Below are 23632 nucleotides of genomic sequence, written 5' to 3' on the forward strand. Positions count from 1 at the left end.
AATTTGGTGGTGCAGAATTTTTTAAAAAACGACAGGGGCGTGCAAGAGATGCTGTCGGTGGCCAGAAGAATTGCGGGACACTTTCGGCGTACAGGCACCACGTACAGAAAACTGGAGCACCACCAAAAACTACTGAACCTGCCCTGCCATCATCTGAAGCAAGAAGTGGTAACGAGGTGGAATTCAACCCTCTATATGCTTCAGAGGTTGGAGGAGCAGCAAAAGGCCATTCAAGCCTATACAATTGAGCACGATATAGTAGGTGGAATGCACCTGTCTCAAGTGCAGTGGAGAATGATTTCAACGTTGTGCAAGGTTCTGATGCCCTTTGAACTTGCCACACGTGAAGTCAGTTCAGACACTGCCAGCCTGAGTCAGGTCATTCCCCTCATCAGGCTTTTGCAGAAGAAGCTGGAGGCATTGAAGAAGGAGCTAACACGGAGCGATTCCGCTAGGCATGTGGGACTTGTGGATGCAGCCCTTAATTCGCTTAACAAGGATTCACGGGTGGTCAATCTGTTGAAATCAGAGCACTACATTTTGGCCACCGTGCTCGATCCTAGATTTAAAGCCTACCTTGGATCTCTCTTTCCGGCAGACACAGGTCTGCTGGGGTTGAAAGACCTGCTGGTGACAAAATTGTCAAGTCAAGCGGAACGCGACCTGTCAACATCTCCTCCTTCACATTCTCCCGCAACTGGGGGTGCGAGGAAAAGGCTCAGAATTCCGAGCCCACCCGCTGGCGGTGATGCAGGGCAGTCTGGAGCGACTGCTGATGCTGACATCTGGTCCGGACTGAAGGACCTGACAACGATTACGGACATGTCGTCTACTGTCACTGCATATGATTCTCTCAACATTGATAGAATGGTGGAGGATTATATGAGTGACCGCATCCAAGTAGGCACGTCACACAGTCCGTACTTATACTGGCAGGAAAAAGAGGCAATTTGGAGGCCCTTGCACAAACTGGCTTTATTCTACCTAAGTTGCCCTCCCACAAGTGTGTACTCCGAAAGAGTGTTTAGTGCCGCCGCTCACCTTGTCAGCAATCGGCGTACGAGGTTACATCCAGAAAATGTGGAGAAGATGATGTTCATTAAAATGAATTATAATCAATTCCTCCGCGGAGACATTGACCAGCAGCAATTGCCTCCACAAAGTACACAGGGAGCTGAGATGGTGGATTCCAGTGGGGACGAATTGATAATCTGTGAGGAGGGGGATGTACACGGTGATATATCGGAGGGTGAAGATGAGGTGGACATCTTGCCTCTGTAGAGCCAGTTTGTGCAAGGAGAGATTAATTGCTTCTTTTTTGGGGGGGGTCCAAACCAACCCGTCATATCAGTCACAGTCGTGTGGCAGACCCTGTCACTGAAATGATGGGTTGGTTAAAGTGTGCATGTCCTGTTTTGTTTATACAACATAAGGGTGGGTGGGAGGGCCCAAGGATAATTCCATCTTGCACCTCTTTTTTCTTTTCTTTTTCTTTGCATCATGTGCTGATTGGGGAGGGTTTTTTGGAAGGGACATCCTGCGTGACACTGCAGTGCCACTCCTAGATGGGCCCGGTGTTTGTGTCGGCCACTAGGGTCGCTAATCTTACTCACACAGCTACCTCATTGCGCCTCTTTTTTTCTTTGCGTCATGTGCTGTTTGGGGAGGGTTTTTTGGAAGGGACATCCTGCGTGACACTGCAGTGCCACTCCTAGATGTGCCCGGTGTTTGTGTCGGCCACTAGGGTCGCTAATCTTACTCACACAGTCAGCTACCTCATTGCGCCTCTTTTTTTCTTTGCGTCATGTGCTGTTTGGGGAGGGTTTTTTGGAAGGGCCATCCTGCGTGACACTGCAGTGCCACTCCTAGATGGGCCCGGTGTTTGTGTCGGCCACTAGGGTCGCTTATCTTACTCACACAGCGACCTCGGTGCAAATTTTAGGACTAAAAATAATATTGTGAGGTGTGATGTGTTCAGAATAGGCTGAAAATGAGTGTAAATTATGTTTTTTGAGGTTAATAATACTTTGGGATCAAAATGACCCCCAAATTCTATGATTTAAGCTGTTTTTTAGGGTTTTTTTAAAAAAACACCCGAATCCAAAACACACCCGAATCCGACAAAAAAAATTCGGTGAGGTTTTGCCAAAACGCGGTCGAACCCAAAACACGGCCGCGGAACCGAACCCAAAACCAAAACACAAAACCCGAAAAATTTCCGGCGCTCATCTCTACCCATTGTCCAGACTTGTGGAGCCCAGTGTACCCCGCAGCAGAAATTCTTATTAAATACTTTGTTCTTTACATAGTTGAATGTGCTGACAACAAAATCACACAAACATCATCGATGGAAATCAACTTTATTAACACATGGAGGTCTGGATTTGGAGTCAAACTCAAAATTAAAGTGGAAAAACACACTACAGGCTGATCCAACTTTGATGTAATGTCCTTAAAACAAGTCAAAATGAGGCTCAGTAGTGTGTGTGGCCTCCACGTGCCTGTATGACCTCCCAACAATGCTTGGGCATGCTCCTGATGAGGTGGCGGATGGTCTCCTGAGGGATCTCCTCCCAGACCTGGACTAAAGCACCCACCAACTCCTGGACAGTCTGTGGTGCAACGTGGCGTTGGTGGATGGAGCGAGACATGATGTCCCAGATGTGCTCAATTGGATTTAGGTCTGGGAAATGGGCGGGCCAGTCCATAGCATCAATGCCTTCGTCTTGCAGGAACTGCCGACACACTCTAGCCACATGAGGTCTAGCATTGTCTTGCATTAGGAGGAACCCAGGGCCAACCGCACCAGCATATGGTCTTAAATATAATAATTATTAAAACATAACTTTTATTTGTTCTCAAGTAGGATATAGTGTTTGTCTTTTCTTTAACAGGGTTTTTTAATGTCATTTTTTGGATATTTTTATGTATTTTTTAAAATTTTAAACAAATGATGAAGAAAAAAAAAAAAAAAAATATATATATATATATATATATATAAAAAAAGCAAAAAGGTGAGTATATTAATTCCCATATAGTGGAGGTTTTCTATTTAGATAATTCAAACCTCTGTATGTGGGTTTTACCCATGGGTGAAAATATTGTAAACTGTGTAACAAATAGATAATGCACAGCAAAATAATAAATAAAAGAAGAAAGAATTAAATTTAAATTTAAAAAATGGTCAAAATAATCTTATGACCACAATGGCACTGTAATAATTCAAACGGAGCTGTTTGCCTACAGCATATTTCCCAAGGTATCAGCTGGAAGGTTATAACATTTGAAATAGTGGGAGAGCCAAGTATGCCCGTTACAATTAGTAACAAATTATCAGTCACATCATAATCTCCAGAGTATTCAATAAATATAATTATACGGGCATTGAACAAATAGTATGTCTGTTTCCTGTTAGGAGGAAAGAGGAGGAAAGAGGAGGAAAAACCGGAAAGAGCAGTTCTGTATAGATAACAGAACTTATATCAAGTCACAATGTATCAGGACTATTTCTTCTGTAACCTAGAAATATTATTGGTTCATCTGGAGCATATCATTTGCTATAAAACCAATTATGATACCTGAATGAGCTCAATTCCCCTGTATATAAAGGGTATATTGTATAGATGTGTCATATGTAACTTGGTGGTCTGGTTCCTTGAGAAAGTGACACAATGACATCCAGGATGCTTAAACAACGCATCCTGGAACACATCGGGACGATACGAAATGCAGAAATGGATATCAATAAATTCAAACCATTAACGACAGTGGCCAGGCATTTCTATAAGATACATGGAAAGTCCTCAGAGGACCTACGAGTCTTTGGACTTGAAAAAATCAATTTGGGCATAAGAGGCGGTGACCTTCAAAAGGAGCTCCTTAGACGGGAAAGCCAGTGGATCTTTAGGTTGGGCTCCATATCCCCAATGGGCCTTAATGAGAACATTAATTATGGTGCATTCCTGAACACATAACCATGACCCCTTTTTCCAAACAATCCTCTCTTGTACTCTTCTGTCCACATACAAATTATACTCAACACTCCCATCCACTTTTATGAGAATAAAACAATCTCCCTGATCTTCCCTTCTTTCTCTCCTTTTTTTCTTTTCTTTTTAGTCCCTAATTTGTACATGCTGATATACAGATATATCTGTATTAAAATACAAGTTTATTTTGAACATTGAACACAAACAAAAATGGCCATACGGGCAACAATTAATATTATAATCTCTATCTCCACAATTAAATAATATAGAGATGACCATTTAGTCATGAAGCCTAGTTCCTCGCTTACAGTCTAGACTATTACTGCGAGGTCACAAGCTCGAGACCTGTGGCAGTCCGTGTTGCACGATACCCGCCTATCAACAGATAATTGCTTTTCCAACTTTATTATATTTTATTCTTATTTCTATTAATTTCATTCCTCGCTAGAAACCTTAATAAATTCTCAATACTCTAGGTGTATCTTCATATTTACTCTCTTATTATATGTTTATACTCAGTCTTTATTTATTTTTATTTGTCATTTTTTCGAATATATTATATCAATTTTTTTATATATCTGCACTACCCATTATTCAACTATACAAAAGTAGGTCTGTAGCCATGTGGTATAGCCTCTCGCCTATAGTCCAAATTACTACCGCTAGGTCATAGGTTCGAATCTTGGAAATAGCTAGATTTTTAATATCCGTGGCAATATGGTTAAGTTTTTTAGTCCAATCCACATTTAATTAATAAATTTTGCTTATCCCTAATCTGTTCCCTCTCTGCATGAAATGCCTAACATACAGAGAAGTATACACATATTTTCTATCCCTTTTTATTCATGACTCTTTTTGTCTTTATATTATATTTCTATTTTTATAACTGGTGATATGACTACAAGAAGATAGCTCTGTAGTCACGCGGTATAGTGTCTCGCCCACAGCCAAATTATTAGTGCAGGGTCACAAGTTCGTATCTCACACCCCTAAAATAATTTTATTCATTTATAAATTCATTAGGACCCTTATTATTTATCATTTTCATTTTGTCCCTTGTTCTATTTTCCATTTCTCTTCCCTCTCTAATTATTCTCTGATAACTAATGCACACCTGATTACTGACTCTGGCTATTAATCAGTTAACCAACTGCGCTCTCAGACATAGCGATTTGACTTCACCTCATTTACTTAATTAATTTCATATTGGACAGTTTTTCTGCCATTTAATTCTAACCAATGATGATCAGGCTGACTATATATAATCCCCATGAAGGGGAACATCAGATAGGCGGATGGTGATCAAGCCCCTGCTGAGGGTGAAACGTACGTCCAGTATCTGTTCCTGAGCATCATGTGACGCTGTTTCCGGAAATCCCGCCATACGTCACTGGGACCGGACCATTGGCGCTGACGGAGACGCTTGCCGAGGCTGCTACACACGGGGACACTCTCTTCTCCCCGCTAGGTATTCAGTGTGCTCTCATCGCCTGCACGGCATCACCTGTTAAATCCTGCAATGACATCCTGTTAACAGGGCTGAGGGGTGCCGCAGCGGACGACAGCAGAATCACTCTTTCTTCCTTCAGCCCGCCGCCGCCTGATTAACTCTCTCACCTCCCATTCACTGTGTGCTAGCACGCACATGGGAAGGCAGCAGAAGTTAGCCAGACACACGGGACGGGCTACTTTACTATCCACAAGGTTTTCTTGTTTATTATAAACGTGTTAATCTAACCCAATGACTGATATTGCATCAAAGTATCATTGGTTAAGCATATGAGAAATCTGAGCCATCTTGCACTAAGTCAGCACTACAGGTTAATTTATTCACAGGAGTATTGAGCTCAATGTAAATGTTTGAATTTGTTATCATTGTGTCACTTTCTCAAGGAACCAGACCACCAAGTTACATATGACACATCTATACAATATACCCTTTATATACAGGGGAATTGAGCTCATTCAGGTATCATAATTGGTTTTATAGCAAATGATATGCTCCAGATGAACCAATAATATTTCTAGGTTACAGAAGAAATAGTCCTGATACATTGTGACTTGATATAAGTTCTGTTATGTATACAGAACTGCTCTTTCCTGTTTTTCCTCCTCTTTCCTCCTAACAGGAAACAGACATACTATTTGTTCAATGCCCGTATAATTATATTTATTGAATACTCTGGAGATTATGATGTGACTGATAATAAGATTTTACTTACCGATAAATCTATTTCTCGGAGTCCGTAGTGGATGCTGGGGTTCCTGAAAGGACCATGGGGAATAGCGGCTCCGCAGGAGACAGGGCACAAAAAGTAAAGCTTTTTCCGATCAGGTGGTGTGCACTGGCTCCTCCCCCTATGACCCTCCTCCAGACTCCAGTTAGGTACTGTGCCCGGACGAGCGTACACAATAAGGGAGGATTTTGAATCCCGGGTAAGACTCATACCAGCCACACCAATCACACCGTACAACTTGTGATCTAAACCCAGTTAACAGTATGATAACAGCGGAGCCTCTGAAAGATGGCTTCCTACAACAATAACCCGAATAAGTTAACAATAACTATGTACAATTTATGCAGATAATCCGCACTTGGGATGGGCGCCCAGCATCCACTACGGACTCCGAGAAATAGATTTATCGGTAAGTAAAATCTTATTTTCTCTATCGTCCTAGTGGATGCTGGGGTTCCTGAAAGGACCATGGGGATTATACCAAAGCTCCCAAACGGGCGGGAGAGTGCGGATGACTCTGCAGCACCGAATGAGAGAACTCCAGGTCCTCCTTAGCCAGAGTATCAAATTTGTAAAATTTTACAAACGTGTTCTCCCCTGACCACGTAGCTGCTCGGCAAAGTTGTAATGCCGAGACCCCTCGGGCAGCCGCCCAAGATGAGCCCACCTTCCTTGTGGAGTGGGCCTTTACAGATTTAGGCTGTGGCAGGCCTGCCACAGAATGTGCCAGTTGGATTGTGCTACAGATCCAACGAGCAATCGTCTGCTTAGACGCAGGAGCACCCATCTTGTTGGGTGCATACAATATAAACAACGAGTCAGATTTTCTGACTCCAGCTGTTCTTGCAATATATATTTTTAATGCTCTGACAACGTCCAGTAACTTGGAGTCCTCCAAGTCACTTGTAGCCGCAGGCACTACAATAGGCTGGTTCAGATGAAATGCTGACACCACCTTAGGGAGAAAATGCGGACGAGTCCGCAGTTCTGCCCTGTCCGAATGGAAAATCAGATATGGGCTTTTGTAAGATAAAGCTGCCAATTCTGACACTCTCCTGGCAGAAGCCAGGGCTAGAAGCATGGTCACTTTCCAAGTGAGATATTTCAAATCCACCTTATTTAGTGGTTCAAACCAATGAGATTTTAGAAAATCCAAAACTACATTGAGATCCCACGGTGCCACTGGAGGCACCACAGGAGGCTGTATATGCAGCACTCCCTTAACAAAGGTCTGGACTTCAGGGACTGAAGCCAATTCTTTTTGGAAGAAAATCGACAGGGCCGAAATTTGAACCTTAATAGATCCCAATTTGAGACCCATAGACAATCCTGATTGCAGGAAATGTAGGAATCGACCCAGTTGAAATTCCTCCGTCGGAGCACTCCGATCTTCGCACCACGCAACATATTTTCGCCAAATTCGGTGATAATGTTGCACGGTTACTTCTTTCCTTGCTTTAATCAAAGTAGGAATGACTTCTTCCGGCATGCCTTTTTCCATTAGGATCCGGCGTTCAACCGCCATGCCGTCAAACGCAGCCGCGGTAAGTCTTGAAACAGACAGGGACCCTGCTGAAGCAAGTCCCTCCTTAGAGGTAGAGGCCACGGATCTTCCGTGATCATCTCTTGAAGTTCCGGGTACCAAGTCCTTCTTGGCCAATCCAGAACCACTAGTATCGTTCTTACGCCTCTTTGCCGTATAATTCTCAATACTTTTGGTATGAGAGGCAGAGGAGGAAACACATACACCGACTGGTACACCCAAGGCGTTACCAGCGCGTCCACAGCTATTGCCTGCGGATCTCTTGACCTGGCGCAATACCTGTCCAGTTTTTTGTTGAGGCGAGACGCCATCATGTCCACCATTGGTCTTTCCCAACGGGTTACCAGCATGTGGAAGACTTCTGGATGAAGTCCCCACTCTCCCGGGTGAAGATCGTGTCTGCTGAGGAAGTCTGCTTCCCAGTTGTCCACTCCCGGGATGAACACTGCTGACAGCGCTATCACATGATTCTCTGCCCAGCGAAGAATCCTTGCAGCTTCTGCCATTGCACTCCTGCTTCTTGTGCCGCCCTGTCTGTTCACATGGGCGACTGCCGTGATGTTGTCCGACTGGATCAACACCGGTTTTCCCTGAAGCAGAGGTTCTGCCTGGCTTAGAGCATTGTATATTGCTCTTAGTTCCAGAATGTTTATGTGAAGAGACGTTTCCAGGCTCGTCCATACTCCCTGGAAGTTTCTTCCTTGTGTGACTGCTCCCCAGCCTCTCAGGCTGGCGTCCGTGGTCACCAGGATCCAATCCTGTATGCCGAATCTGCGGCCCTCCAATAGATGAGGACTCTGCAACCACCACAGAAGAGACACCCTTGTCCTTGGAGACAGGGTTATCCGTAGGTGCATCTGAAGATGCGACCCTGACCATTTGTCCAACAGATCCCTTTGGAAAATTCTTGCGTGGAATCTGCCGAATGGAATTGCTTCGTAAGAAGCCACCATTTTTCCCAGGACTCTTGTGCATTGATGTACAGACACTTTTCCTGGTTTTAGGAGGTTCCTGACAAGCTCGGATAACTCCTTGGCTTTTTCCTCCGGGAGAAAAACCTTTTTCTGAACCGTGTCCAGAATCATCCCTAGGAACAGCAGACGAGTTGTCGGCATTAACTGGGATTTTGGAATATTCAGAATCCACCCGTGCTGTTTTAGCACTTCTTGAGACAGTGCTAATCCCATCTCTAGCTGTTCTCTGGACCTCGCCCTTATTAGGAGATCGTCCAAGTATGGGATAATTAATACGCCTTTTCTTCGAAGAAGAATCATCATCTCGGCCATTACCTTTGTAAAGATCCGAGGTGCCGTGGACAATCCGAACGGCAGCGTCTGAAACTGATAGTGACAGTTTTGTACAACGAACCTGAGGTACCCCTGGTGTGAGGGGTAAATTGGAACGTGGAGATACGCATCCTTGATGTCCAAGGATACCATAAAGTCCCCCTCTTCCAGGTTCGCTATCACTGCTCTGAGTGACTCCATTTTGAACTTGAACTTCTTTATGTACAGGTTCAAGGACTTCAGATTTAGAATAGGCCTTACCGAGCCATCCGGCTTCGGTACCACAAAAAGAGTGGAATAATACCCCTTCCCTTGTTGTAGAAGAGGTACCTTGACTATCACCTGCTGAGAGTACAGCTTGTGAATGGCTTCCAAAACCGTCTCCCTTTCGGAGGGGGACGTTGGTAAAGCAGACTTCAGGAAACGGCGAGGTGGATCCGTCTCTAATTCCAACCTGTACCCTTGAGATATTATCTGCAGGATCCAGGGATCTACCTGCGAGTGAGCCCACTGCGCGCTGTAATTTTTGAGACGACCGCCCACCTTCCCCGAGTCCGCTTGAGAAGCCCCAGCGTCATGCTGAGGCTTTTGTAGAAACCGGGGAGGGCTTCTGTTCCTGGGAAGGAGCTGCGTGTTGCTGTCTCTTCCCTCGACCTTTGCCTCGTGGCAGATATGAATAGCCCTTTGCTCTCTTATTTTTAAAGGAACGAAAGGGCTGCGGTTGAAAAGTCGGTGCCTTTTTCTGTGGGGGAGTGACTTGAGGTAGAAAGGTGGATTTCCCGGCTGTAGCCGTGGCCACCAAATCTGATAGACCGACTCCAAATAACTCCTCCCCTTTATACGGCAAAACTTCCATATGCCGTTTTGAATCCGCATCGCCTGTCCACTGTCGCGTCCATAAAGCTCTTCTGGCCGAAATGGACATAGCACTTACCCGTGATGCCAGTGTGCAGATATCCCTCTGTGCATCACGCATATAAAGAAATGCATCCTTTATTTGTTCTAACGACAGTAAAATATTGTCCCTGTCCAGGGTATCAATATTTTCAATCAGGGACTCTGACCAAACTACCCCAGCACTGCCCATCCAGGCAGTCGCTACAGCTGGTCGTAGTATAACACCTGCATGTGTGTATATACTTTTTTGGATATTTTCCATCCTCCTATCTGATGGATCTTTAAGTGCGGCCGTCTCAGGAGAGGGTAACGCCACTTGTTTAGATAAGCGTGTTAGCGCCTTGTCCACCCTAGGAGGTGTTTCCCAGCGCTCCCTAACCTCTGGTGGGAAAGGGTATAATGCCAATAATTTCTTTGAAATTATCAGCTTTTTATCCGGGGCAACCCACGCTTCATTACACACGTCATTTAATTCTTCTGATTCAGGAAAAACTATAGGTAGTTTTTTCATACCCCACATAATACCCTGTTTAGTGGTACCTGTAGTATCAGCTAAATGTAACGCCTCCTTCATTGCCAAAATCATATAACGTGTGGCCCTACTGGAAAATACGGTTGATTCGTCACCGTCACCACTGGAGTCATCGCCTGTGTCTGGGTCTGTGTCGACCGACTGAGGCAAAGGGCGTTTCACAGCCCCTGACGGTGTTTGAGTCGCCTGGACAGGCACTAATTGATTGTCCGGCCGCCTCATGTCGTCAAACGACTGCTTTAGCGTGTTGACACTATCCCGTAGTTCCATAAATAAAGGCATCCATTCCGGTGTCGACTCCCTAGGGGGTGACATCCTCATATTTGGCAATTGCTCCGCCTCCACACCAATATCGTCCTCATACATGTCGACACACACGTACCGACACACAGCAGACACACAGGGAATGCTCCTAACGAAGACAGGACCCACTAGCCCTTTGGGGAGACAGAGGGAGAGTTTGCCAGCACACACCAAAAGCGCTATATATATATATCAGGGATAGCCTTATAATAAGTGCTCCCTTATAGCTGCTTTGTTATATCAAATTTTCGCCATAAATGTGCCCCCCCCTCTCTGTTTTACCCTGTTTCTGTAGTGCAGTGCAGGGGAGAGACTTGGGAGCCGTCCTGACCAGCGGAGCTGTGAGAGGAAATGGCGCCGTGTGCTGAGGAGATAGGCCCCGCCCCTTTTCTGGCGGGCTCGTCTCCCGCTATTTAGAAAAATTAGGCAGGGGTTAAATATCTCCATATAGCCTCTAGGGCTATATGTGAGGTATTTTTAGCCTTTATAGGTAATCATTTTGCCTCCCAGGGCGCCCCCCTCCCAGCGCCCTGCACCCTCAGTGACTGCCGTGTGAAGTGTGCTGAGAGGAAAATGGCGCACAGCTGCAGTGCTGTGCGCTACCTTTTGAAGACTGCAGGAGTCTTCAGCCGCCGATTCTGGACCTCTTCTGTCTTCAGCATCTGCAAGGGGGCCGGCGGCGTGGCTCCGGTGACCATCCAGGCTGTACCCGTGATCGTCCCTCTGGAGCTTGATGTCCAGTAGCCAAGAAGCCAATCCATCCTGCACGCAGGTGAGTTGACTCCTTCTCCCCTCAGTCCCTCGCTGCAGTGATCCTGTTGCCAGCAGGAATCACTGTAAAATAAAAAACCTAGCTAAACTTTTTCTAAGCAGCTCTTTAGGAGAGCCACCTAGATTGCACCCTTCTCGGCCGGGCACAAAAATCTAACTGGAGTCTGGAGGAGGGTCATAGGGGGAGGAGCCAGTGCACACCACCTGATCGGAAAAAGCTTTACTTTTTGTGCCCTGTCTCCTGCGGAGCCGCTATTCCCCATGGTCCTTTCAGGAACCCCAGCATCCACTAGGACGATAGAGAAAATTTGTTACTAATTGTAACGGGCATACTTGGCTCTCCCACTATTTCAAATGTTATAACCTTCCAGCTGATACCTTGGGAAATATGCTGTAGGCAAACAGCTCCGTTTGAATTATTACAGTGCCATTGTGGTCATAAGATTATTTTGACCATTTTTTAAATTTAAATTTAATTCTTTCTTCTTTTATTTATTATTTTGCTGTGCATTATCTATTTGTTACACAGTTTACAATATTTTCACCCATGGGTAAAACCCACATACAGAGGTTTGAATTATCTAAATAGAAAACCTCAACTATATGGGAATTAATATACTCACCTTTTTGCTTTTTTTATATATATATCTATTTTTTTCTTCATCATTTGTTTAAAATTTTAAAAAATACATAAAAATATCCAAAAAATTACATTAAAAAACCCTGTTAAAGAAAAGACAAACACTATATCCTACTTGAGAACAAATAAAAGTTATGTTTTAATAATTATTATATTTACAACTATAAGAGTGCCCCCACAAAGAGGTTTACTTCTCTGTTCCCTGATCCCTTTCAAGGAACAACTTGTTTTTGTGATTTACTTGTCATTTACCTCGGGGAGCACCACCAGCAGATTGACTAAACCACGATTATCCATACTAACGATTTCCTTTATTGCTGGTTCTAAGTACTTAGTGAGATACCACTGAGTTAATTTTAACAACTGGTTGTGCAGGAATATTCCCCTTTCCTTTCCAGCATATGGTCTCACAAGGGGTCTGAGGATCTCATCTCGGTACCTAATGGCAGTCAGGCTACCTCTGGCGAGCACATAGAGGGCTGTGCGGCCCCCCAAAGAAATGCCACCCCACACCATTACTGACCCACTGCCAAACCAGTCATGCTGGAGGATGCTGCAGGCAGCAGATCGTTCTCCTTGGCGTCTCCAGACTCTGTCACATCTGTCACATGTGCTCAGTGAGAACCTGCTTTCATCTGTGAAGAGCACAGGGCGCCAGTGGCGAATTTGCCAATCTTGGTGTTCTCTGGCAAATGCCAAACGTCCTGCACGGTGTTGGGCTGTAAGCACAACCCCCACCTGTGGACGTCGGGCCCTCATACCACCCTCATGGAGTCTGTTTCTGATCGTTTGAGTAGACACATGCACATTTGTGGCTTGCTGGAGGTCATTTTGCAGGGCTCTGGCAGTGCTCCTCCTGTTCCTCCTTGCACAAAGGCGGAGGTAGCGGTCCTGCTGCTGGGTTGTTGCCCTCCTACGACCTCCTCCACGTCTCCTGATGTACTGGCCTGTCTCCTGGTAGCGCCTCCATGCTCTGGACACTACGCTGACAGACACAGCAAACCTTCTTGCCACAGCTCGCATTGATGTGCCATCCTGGATGAGCTGCACTACCTGAGCCACTTGTGTGGGTTGTAGACTCCGTCTCATGCTACCACTAGAGTGAAAGCACCGCCAGCTTTCAAAAGTGACCAAAACATCAGCCAGAAAGCATAGGAGCTGAGAAGTGGTCTGTGGTCACCACCTGCAGAACAACTCCTTTATTGGGGGTGTCTTGCTAAATGCCTATAATTTCCACCTGTTTATTCCATTTGCACAACAGCATGTGAAATTGATTGTCAATCAGTGTTGCTTCCTGAGTTTACAGTTTGATTTCACAGAAGTGTGATTGACTTGTTGTTACATTGTGTTGTTTAAGTGTTCCCTTTATTTTTTTGAGCAGTGTATGTATATATATATATATATATATATATATATATATAGGTATACCAAAGGACGGCACTCACTGGTCTCACACAGAACTAATAAACAGAGTCCTCTTGTCAACGTTTCGAGTTTATTTCAACCCGTCATCAGGATACACATAACAAATGACAAAGACATACCTTATATACCCCTCCATGTTGCCAAACGAGCGCGCGCCACACCAAGTTCCCAGCTGTCTAATCAGTGTAATCAGTGTAGTCAGTGTGAACACACTCCCCCCGGAAGTCCACATACGAGAACACATCGCGTCCGGTTGCCTTAGCAACCTGTAACAGACTCCGGGCCAACAAATATGACTCACACCAATAGCGGTGCATGCCAAAGTACACTTCACTGTAGAACCAATCAGCAGACGTATCACTTCTCTCACACGGAGCTTACCGGCTTCCGTGGCCATTACCATAGCAACCTAGTAGAGCTGGTAACAAACGCTAAAAGTAGCGTACAGTATCCATGGCAACCCGTTTGGCAACATAGATTAACAATACCACCACATATCTATAGCAATTAGAAAAACACAATATTATCTAAACTCATAATTACCAACACAGAATAAAGTGCACAGTGCATAAAGAGCAATCATAAACAACCTTCAAGTACAATTTAAAAGGGCATTTCATAACGTCACTAAAACTATGTACATATAAGGCTATACTCATAACATTACCAGATAGAATCTGAATCAAAATAACATATCTGGATTAAAGCGTAAAAATCACAGTTACTACCAATACATATTGTAAGTGAGGTGATCATTAAGGCCCCTGGGTTTAACAGTATCCAACACCTGAATCCATTTTGTCTCAATCTGTAACATATATAAGGTATGTCTTTGTCATTTGTTATGTGTTATGTGTATCCTGATGACGGGTTGAAATAAACTCGAAACGTTGACAAGAGGACTCTGTTTATTAGTGCTGTGTGAGACCAGTGAGTGCCGTCCTTTGGTATACCTGCATGCTTTCTGCCGACGCAGCACCTTGGCAAGTTACAGACTTGGGGACAGAAGTGAGTGCCGACCATTTGGAAATGATATATATATATACATATACACAAACACACACACACATATACATACACACAGTCGAGACACATGCACAAACATGCGCATAGGATATATGAGCAACCGTCCTTTATTACAGTTGCTCCATGCATCGCCTTCCCTGCCGGCACATCCAACATGCGACACACACCTGCAGACTGGAGACACCTAGTTAGTATATATACATACATCTGTACATAGACATACATACAGACAGACACACACAGTAGCATACACACATAGAATACTTAAAAACACACACATAGCATATATACACACTGGAGATACACACACAAACCGTAGCATACATACACACAGCAGACACGCACAAACATATGACATACTTACAAACACGCACAGCATACATATATACACACACATGACATACAAACGTACACATGCAGCATACATACATATATACACAGTCTACACACACAAACACACACATAGTATACACGAGCCACCCTATTTTATTATAGCTACTCAACGCCATGTGTGGCTCACAAGTCAGCCCTGCATAGATATTCCCCTCTCTATCTAGGGTATGCATTTAAAATATCGTCCCTCAGGATCCCAGCGGTCGCAATACCGTCGCCGTCATCCTGACAGGGATACTATCCCGCCGCCGGAATACTGGCGAAGTAGTGATTCTCCCTCTGTGGGTGTCCACGACACCCATAGAGGAAGAACAGAACCTGTGGTGAGCAAAGCGAGCCACTGCACCCGCAAGGGGCCTCAATGCCCTCGCCCTGCTGCTGGCAATCTGGCGGCTGGGATGGCGCTGTCAGTACAGATCCCCTTTCTGAAATGGGAGTACATGTAACTGCAATGTAATGCTGTGCTGAGTATATAGGTTAGGTTAGGGACTTGCACAAAATTGGGGTCCCTTGGCATGAGCTTCCATCTTAAATGTTTTGATCAAATATGACAAAATCCCCTATTTTATTTGCTACATACACTGATTTATAGCATATTATTGTTAGCACCAGTGATAGCAATTGTCTCTTCTATTAAGCTAACAATCCCTACTCCAGGAGACAGGTCAGGGCTGTTTCTAGGTGTGGACGAGCCATGCAATCGCATGAGGCACTCCTGCGGACAGACCCTTGGAGCCACACAGCCCCTGGTCACTAGGACTCGGAGGCTTGCAGGAAGCGCAACCTTTGGCCAGGAAGCATGCGCTGACCAAGCAAGTTAGCGGTGCAGTGTGGGCTCTACATACTCTTAGCACCTGCTGGGAGAAGAGGCTCGACCGATGGCGGGAAAGCCGCGCTCAGACACAGCCCATTACCATTGCAGACTTGGGGTTCTCCACACTCTGCAAGTAGCAGCTGCAGTCCCAAGGAAAAGACCTCTAAGAGCACACCATTCAGATCCCAGCACCGCTATTAGGAAAAGGTAGGGATAGTTGCAGCACCTACTATTTTCTACCTTTATTTTCTGTCCCACAAGCTCATGACATCATAAGGAGGTGGCATCACGGGTACCGACCTGTCAAAGTTACAGGTGTTGTATACATTTTTCACCAGTGGCAAATACAAAAGGGCCCTTATACACTTTTGCTTTGGGGTCTACAATATGGGTGTGGTATGGAAGGTAGATAGTGTCTAGGTCGACCACTATTGGTCGACAGTAACTAGGTCGACAGGGTCTCTTGGTCGACATGGCCTAGGTCGACAGGTCAAAAGGTCGACATGAGTTATTCATGTTTTTTTGTGTCGTTTTCTTGGTACGGTGACCGGGAACCCCAATTAGTGCACCGTGTCCCCTCGCTTGGCGAGCGAGCTTCGGGCAAGGTGCCTCGCTCCGCTACCACTGCGTTCGGCACAGGTTACCGTTCCCAGTTGCAGTCCACGTGGATCGTTTAGTATGAAAAGGTAAAAAAAAAAAGAAAAAAAATCGTGAAAGTCATATCGACCTAGAACATGTCGACCTAGAGATCCCGTCGACCAAGTTACTGTCAACCAATAGTGGTCGACCTAGATAGTGGCGACCTAGTTACTGTCGACCTAGAGACCGGATTCCCTACAATATATCTAGTTATGCCACTGGACCTACTCATTGTAATGTGGTATACAATGAACTGAAGGCATTATGATGTTACATAATATGAACTGGGGCACTGTAATGTGCACAATATGAAACGGAGTCACTGGAATGTGCACAATATGAAGCGGAGGCACTGTAATGTGGCACAATATGAAACTGAGTCACTGTAATGTGGCATAATATGAACTGGGCGCACTTTATGTCATAATGGGAATTGGGGGTACTGTGTTGTATAATGTGTACTAGCAGCCCTATAATATGACATAATTGGCACTATTCAATTGTTTTTGTGCAGACAGCCACTAGATGGCGCCCAATGGAGCAATTCAATTGGTGCTCCGTTTGGCGAGATGGCCGGGGGTTGCGAGCTGAAATGTGCTAAAACTGACCCGTTTGAGCGCTTAAATGGGACGCGTCGCGCCCATTACTTAGGTCAGGTTTAGCCTCTTTATGCGGCTAAACCCGACCTCTATTAGCGTGATTAGGGCACTAAAAGAGATCAATTGAACATCGCCCTGTGATCTCCCGTTACTTTAGACGGGATATTGGGCGCGATATAACAACTGAATATCACTCAAGTTAAAGTAGGGCACGAATATGGTTTAGAAAACAACTAGTGCACTACTATGGGCAATGCTATGTATCAGAAAATAAACCAAGGCACTTTTATGTGGCATAAAATGAACAACTGCTACGGAGAGGTGTCTCTACATCATTGGGACGGGGGCCCCTTCAAAATTTTGCTATGTGGTACAAGTCCCTGCTACCTGATTTATGCCTCTTACATTATTTGTTGTTTTTCCTCCTTATATTCTATTACAGTATATTACTTTCCCCCTTAATTGATTGCACCATGTCTCCTCACCTCTAATTTCCGTTATTACACCACTCAGTTACTGCATTTTAGATCAGTCCTCCCCTCACTAAATGTAGTAGGTCCCTATACCCCATTATTATACCCTCACTTACTGACCTCGTTCTATATGAGTGATCAATGCTTACAACACTGCAGTACTAGAGACACAGGCATGTGCTGGAGCTGACATCCAACAGCTGTCTAATCACTTACAGCCAGCCCAGTGCTCTGACATTTTTGACGGAGGTCGCGGTCTGCTGGAAATGCCCTCCACATAGTCTAATTGGCGGGCCCACTGAGACCCACAGGGCCCTAAGCAGCCGCTTTGGTTGCCTTGTGGTAAATCCTCCTCTGGCGCACAATCTCATCACCCTCCTCCTCTGGCGCACATTCTCCTCACTCTCCACCAACCAGCTCTTGCTGCGACTGAGAACTAGTAAAGTGGGTGAGCAGGACATTGGACCACAAGCACCAGCCACTCTACAGAGCATGAACTAATGTAGAGATAAAGGCAACCTAAAGCGAAAGCCCACATCATATTAATAATTACTATTGTAGGCAGTGACCGGTAAAGGGTAAGAATGCTACAGTATTTCTAAGTGCTCGCTTTTTTTTTTTTTATTATGTACCTTACATGTTGGTGAATTCTTACCAAGTACCTTCTAAAGTCACTGATTTAGATGCTTCCCCTAGCAATGCCCCAATCCTAGAAGACTGACCGACTCCAATCTACAGAGTGGACAAGTGGAGAAGTTTCCCATAGGAACCAATCAGCTTCTAGCTAGCATTTATCAAGCACACACACACAGTTAGGGGGGAATTCAATTAGCTGCAGTAATTTACTGTGGGCTGCCTGAAGCCTGTTACCACATAGGTCCGGGAACACTTGTTCATGTTAACACTTATCCTGGATTCTATGGGGTAAATTTACTAAAGTTAAAAAAAATAAAAAGTGGTGATGTTGCCCATAGCAACCAATCAGATTCTGTCTGTCACTTTCTAGGATTCAAAAGAGAAATGATAGATAGAATCTGATTGATTGCTATGGGCAACATTACCACTTTTCATTTTTAGAACCCTTAGTAAATTTACTCCCGTGTGTTAATGGGTTGGGGTTGTGTGAACGGCGGGCGGGATCCCAGCGGTCAGCATACAGACGCAGGTATCCCAGACGTCAGAATGCGTTAGGGAAGTAAGAGCAATGAAGCCCCTTGTGGGTCGGTGTGCTCGCCACAGGTTATAATCCCACTCTCTGGGTGTCGTGAATACCCAGGAGTGGGAATAGCTCTTGGCCCCCTTCCGGCATTCTGATGGTCGGGATCCCAGCATCGGTATGCTGACCGCCGGTATGATAACTGCATCCCGTGTTAATGCCCAATAACAGGGTAATTTACAGGGTGAGAAAAAAGGGCACTAATTGAATAACCCCGGACCAATTGAATAGCCCCGGACATTACCACCTTTATTCATTTACCAGGTCTAACTGAATTCCCCCTTAATGTATTATATATTACACACACATACATGATGTTGTTCTTTATGCTAGACATCATTTTCTGTATAATTCTTTATACTGTGAAGTCTTTCAGTGAAGGGGATTATATAAAACACTACTGTAAATGTCTAATGATAATGTCTAGTCGGGCACCTACACAGTTTCTTTACTGGTGACTCCTTATAATGTGGCCTACTATGCAAATAGGTTTGAGTGCCCCATGCAGATGAACAGTCCTCCCCACTTTCTGTGAAACAAGCCATCAGAAGAGAAAGAACCACACACACTAAGAGCAATGAGACCTAGCTGCTCACTTACTACATAAACAGAAAACGCAGCGAGATTCCATACATGATTGTAATGGAAAAACAATACATTCAATAAACCCATGGTACATGCATATTTTCTTAGACTATGGAATATCTCCTACACCACAGACTGCGATTTGAATTACACTGCATGATGAAAGGTTTACATGGTCCCAGTACCCTGCTCACTAAATCACATGCAGTATCTTAGGCTGGGTACATATTAAGACGACCGGCAACAGACAAAGCAAACCGCTTTTCTGCCAATGGCCGATCACATATACTGGGGGGAGAATTTTAGAATGATCGTGAACACCTAGAGAGAAGATCTCTCGAATTCAGTTGCGATTTAATGGGTGTAAGTGGGCAGCAGATCAGTGTGGCGTGTAGATGGAAATGTGGGCTATTCTGGGGCAGGCGTACTCAGAGATGAGACTAGTTTCAGACAGATCTTTTGCAACAAAGACAGGGCTTTCTATACAATCTGTAGATTGTAAGCTTGCGAGCAGGGCCTTCCTACCTCTATGACTGTTTGGTTATTACCCAGTTTTGTTTTATCATTGTATCAAATTGTAAAGCGCAACGGAATTTGCTGCGCTATATATGAAACGGTTAATAAATAAATGTGCGCGGAAATTGTTGACGGCTGTTTTCACATGAGGTTGTACATTGACTGCACAGATACGTCATCTCTGCATACAGGCGGAGATCATCATCTACTTTCAATCATCAGGTCATACCTATCACCACGTGATGGGTGTGGTATGGAAGGTAGATAGTAACTAGGTCGACAGGGTATCTAAGTCGACATTTCAAAAGGTTGACCTGAGTTTTTTTATGTTTTTCTGGTGTCGTTTTCTTCGTAGAGTGATCGGGAACCCCAATTAGTGCACCATGTTCCCTCGCATGGCTCGCTTCACTCGCCATGCTTCGGGCAAGGTGCCTCGCTCCGATACCGCTTCACTCAGCACAGGTTACCGTTCCAATTGTAGTCCACGTGGACCGTTAAGTATGAAAAGATTCAAAAAAAGAACAAAATCGTGAAAAACTCATGCCGACCTTTTGACCTGTCGACCTAGAACATTTTGACCTAGAGACCCTGTCGACCTAGAAACCTTGTCGACCTAGTTACTGTCGACCAATAGTGGTCGACCTAGATAGTGTCGACCTAGAGACCGGATCCCACCTCAGATAGTGAGACAAGATGTGCTGCTTATTTACCCCTCCAATCTGAATCTAAATTTGCACTTTTGGGCTGCAAAATGTACTTTCTCTAGGTTACTTTCTTTATTTCCACCCATCATTGCCTGTTACTATCCAAGATGCAATACACACAATGAAATGGATTAAGAAACAAATGTATCAAACCTTCCAAAGAGAGAAGTGAAGTGGACAAGTGCAGATGTTGCTTCTAGATAGCACTCATCAAGTGCATTCTATAAAATGATAGGTTGAAGCAGCTTTGTTGAAACTTGTCCACTCTTTAGAAGGCTTGATACAGCTCCCCCTATGTGTAAGAACAGAAGTACAGACATGTATGACACATTTAGTACTGTAACCATGTAACTCATGGTATAAATATTCTCTTACCTGTCCCATGGTACAGAAGTCTCAAATGACTCGCCTATCAAATAGTAGTCCATGCCAAGGTCCTACAAACACAAGAAGCAGCATATTTGTAAGCATGGTTCATAGTTAGATGCTGGTCACTGGAATAACAAGGACAATCATTACTACTAATATGTAAAGAGATAGGACAGTGACGTAGGGTAAAAAAGGAATAAACTTTGGATAGATGGAACGGCTATAAATGAGTGTGTAAGACTGTGCACATATATACTGAACTCCCAGTCTTGCGCTGGGACGAGATAACCCTCAGAATATTTACTCATTCATTACTATAAAATAAGGACAAGTGACAAGTCCTCCATGAAGTTTATACAGTACAGGCAGCTATTTTATGGGCTGAAACAATGGGGCTGATTCAATTCAGAGCAGTGCCAGTGATGTACCATTCCGGGACAGCCTACACTGCCTCTTCTACCGCGCACCCCCTAAAGCATTGTAGACTGTATCGTAATGGGCAAATATGTGCAAAGGTGTACAATGAGGCAATTTACATCATCATATCACCCCTTATTGAACTGACCTCTATATTTTCATGACTACAACACAGAAACTAAGTAGATAACAGACACACAACTGATCTGCAATTCGTGCACTTTGGGCCAAATTCAAATAGCTTCATTAGGTTAATGGGGGTGACAAGTGGTTATTAGCCTCCGGCTTTATCACATGAGGTTATTCAATTCCAGCCACTTTTTAACACCTGTTAGCAGCAGCATCCGCTAATCCCGTTGTCATCAGTGATTTATTTTCATGTTCAGAAGTGTAAACACCAACCCCCCACCCCTCCCCTCCCCCGATAAGTGCTGCCGGTGGGCTCATTATGGGGTTAATTGAATAGCCTGGAAAATCAATTATTCCGCGGTAAATCACTGTGGCTAATTGAATTCCTCCTTTAACGCCAAAATATTACCATTACTAATGGTGCTCTGTTATTTAAAAATCTGTGTATATGAAAACTGAGTGAGGCAATGAAGCACCTGAAAAGATTGGATACATTAAAGTACTTGAATGGGATCTCGTTGTGAGTGCACCAATTAACACACTGACATTTGCACCGATCACTTGCATATTTATCTCTGCAACATCTGCACATCCTGATTTAAATAATCCTTTATGTGACTTATATGGGACAACGGAAAAGCATGAAGAGAAGATGACAGCATCTGCTGGAGTAAAAACCATGTGCAGCACATCTTAAAAGGGCTCGGTTCTAAGGCTCTCTGTATTCCTTAGGGTCAGAATATGTCAATATTCACACTGGTGACCAGACAAAGAGCGGATGAAGAGAGGAGCGACCTACCCGAAGGTAAGCAATGACGAATGTCAGCATGTAACCTCGCTGCCCATTATCCTCGCCTGCTGCCAGACCCCTGCAATTGTAAAGACGGTCAATGATTAGCTGGGTATTTATGCACAATCGTTACATGCTGCAGTCATAGTATATCAATAAGGGGGGAAAAAAACATTTACAAAGCTTAAAGCAATGTCGTCTGACTACAAGAATTCTATGCCATTAGTGCAATGTAACAATATATCTAATTAAAATTACAAATACTCCTTTTTAAATCGTGGTCTTAGAGAATTGGTCATGTTTCTGGTATAGATAAATGCATCGAGCCCTATGTTTACTGAGAGTTCTGTTTTTCTTGGCAAAGGAATTCAGGCTTGGGATTTAACGCAGTATACTCTTACACACCGGCAAAAGGATCTACAATGACAAATCTATAATATAGTGTGTAAAGCGGCCCATACATCAGCGCCACGTTTCCCAGAGGCGGATATAAACTGCGCATCAGTGATTGGTGATCAGTCTGGGGAATTCAACATGTTCCCCTGAGCCAGCAGAACGGGGCATTGTGGCAGTGGGCTCCTTAAGTTTGGAGTCTATTACTGGGATGCAGTTATGTGACTGGCGGTCGGAAGACTGCCGGTCACATTACAGACGCCGGGATCCCGGCCAAATGAAAGCCCGACAGTCGGCATGCTGACTAACAGGGACTATTCCCACTCGTGGAGAGCGCAGCGAGCCACTGAGCACGATGCGTGGCGAGCGTAGTCAGCCTGTAAAGGAATTAGATGCGCTCGCCACCTCGACGACAATCTAAACCTCGGGATACCTGCGGCGGTGTGGTGACCGGCGGTCATCCATACCCAACACATATTACTCACGTAGCTTAGTCCTTCAACAGGATAAATCCAGATTTGATCTGGTCACCCAATACAATGGTTTCCAAACACACTGTATACGTTTTGAGCGCACAAGAAATGATCAATAATTGGGGTCTTATTATTGGGGTCTTGTAACCAGCCAATTTTTACTGAATCCATAACCTAATGTTTTGCAGGAATCATTGAAATGTGTGACTAGTAATGGGTAAACCATCAGCTTAGAATGTTTGGCTCATGCTGTGTATAAGCTGAAACTAGAACCAGTTTTGTTATCTAATTGAATCCATGAACTAACAAATCAATTTGGGTGGCCAATCTCTGGCCAATATGGCTAGTGGGCTTGAGCCACAGGACGTTTTGTTTTATTCAGTGATGCACGTGGGAGGTCAAATCAGATGTGATTGGGTCACCTTGTTTCCGGTTTCATTGCGGTATGAGAAGTAGGTACAGTATGTGCCAAC

The 23632-nt window shown here is 44.5% G+C and overlaps 1 protein-coding gene across 1 annotated transcript in view; it reads right to left on the reverse strand.

Moving 5' to 3' along the window:
• The window catches only part of AGPS (alkylglycerone phosphate synthase), a 398584-nt gene that overhangs the window by 116087 nt on the left and 258865 nt on the right, over positions 1–23632 (reverse strand). Inside the window, exons 15-16 of the mRNA XM_063933392.1 lie at positions 22303–22372; positions 20964–21025 (exon numbers count right to left, since the gene is read on the reverse strand). Coding sequence (XP_063789462.1) covers positions 20964–21025; positions 22303–22372 — 132 coding nt within the window. The remainder of the gene's footprint in view (positions 1–20963; positions 21026–22302; positions 22373–23632) is intronic.

The sequence above is a fragment of the Pseudophryne corroboree genome, chromosome 7 (genome assembly GCF_028390025.1).
Source record: "Pseudophryne corroboree isolate aPseCor3 chromosome 7, aPseCor3.hap2, whole genome shotgun sequence".
NCBI classification, from domain to species: Eukaryota; Metazoa; Chordata; class Amphibia; order Anura; family Myobatrachidae; genus Pseudophryne; species Pseudophryne corroboree.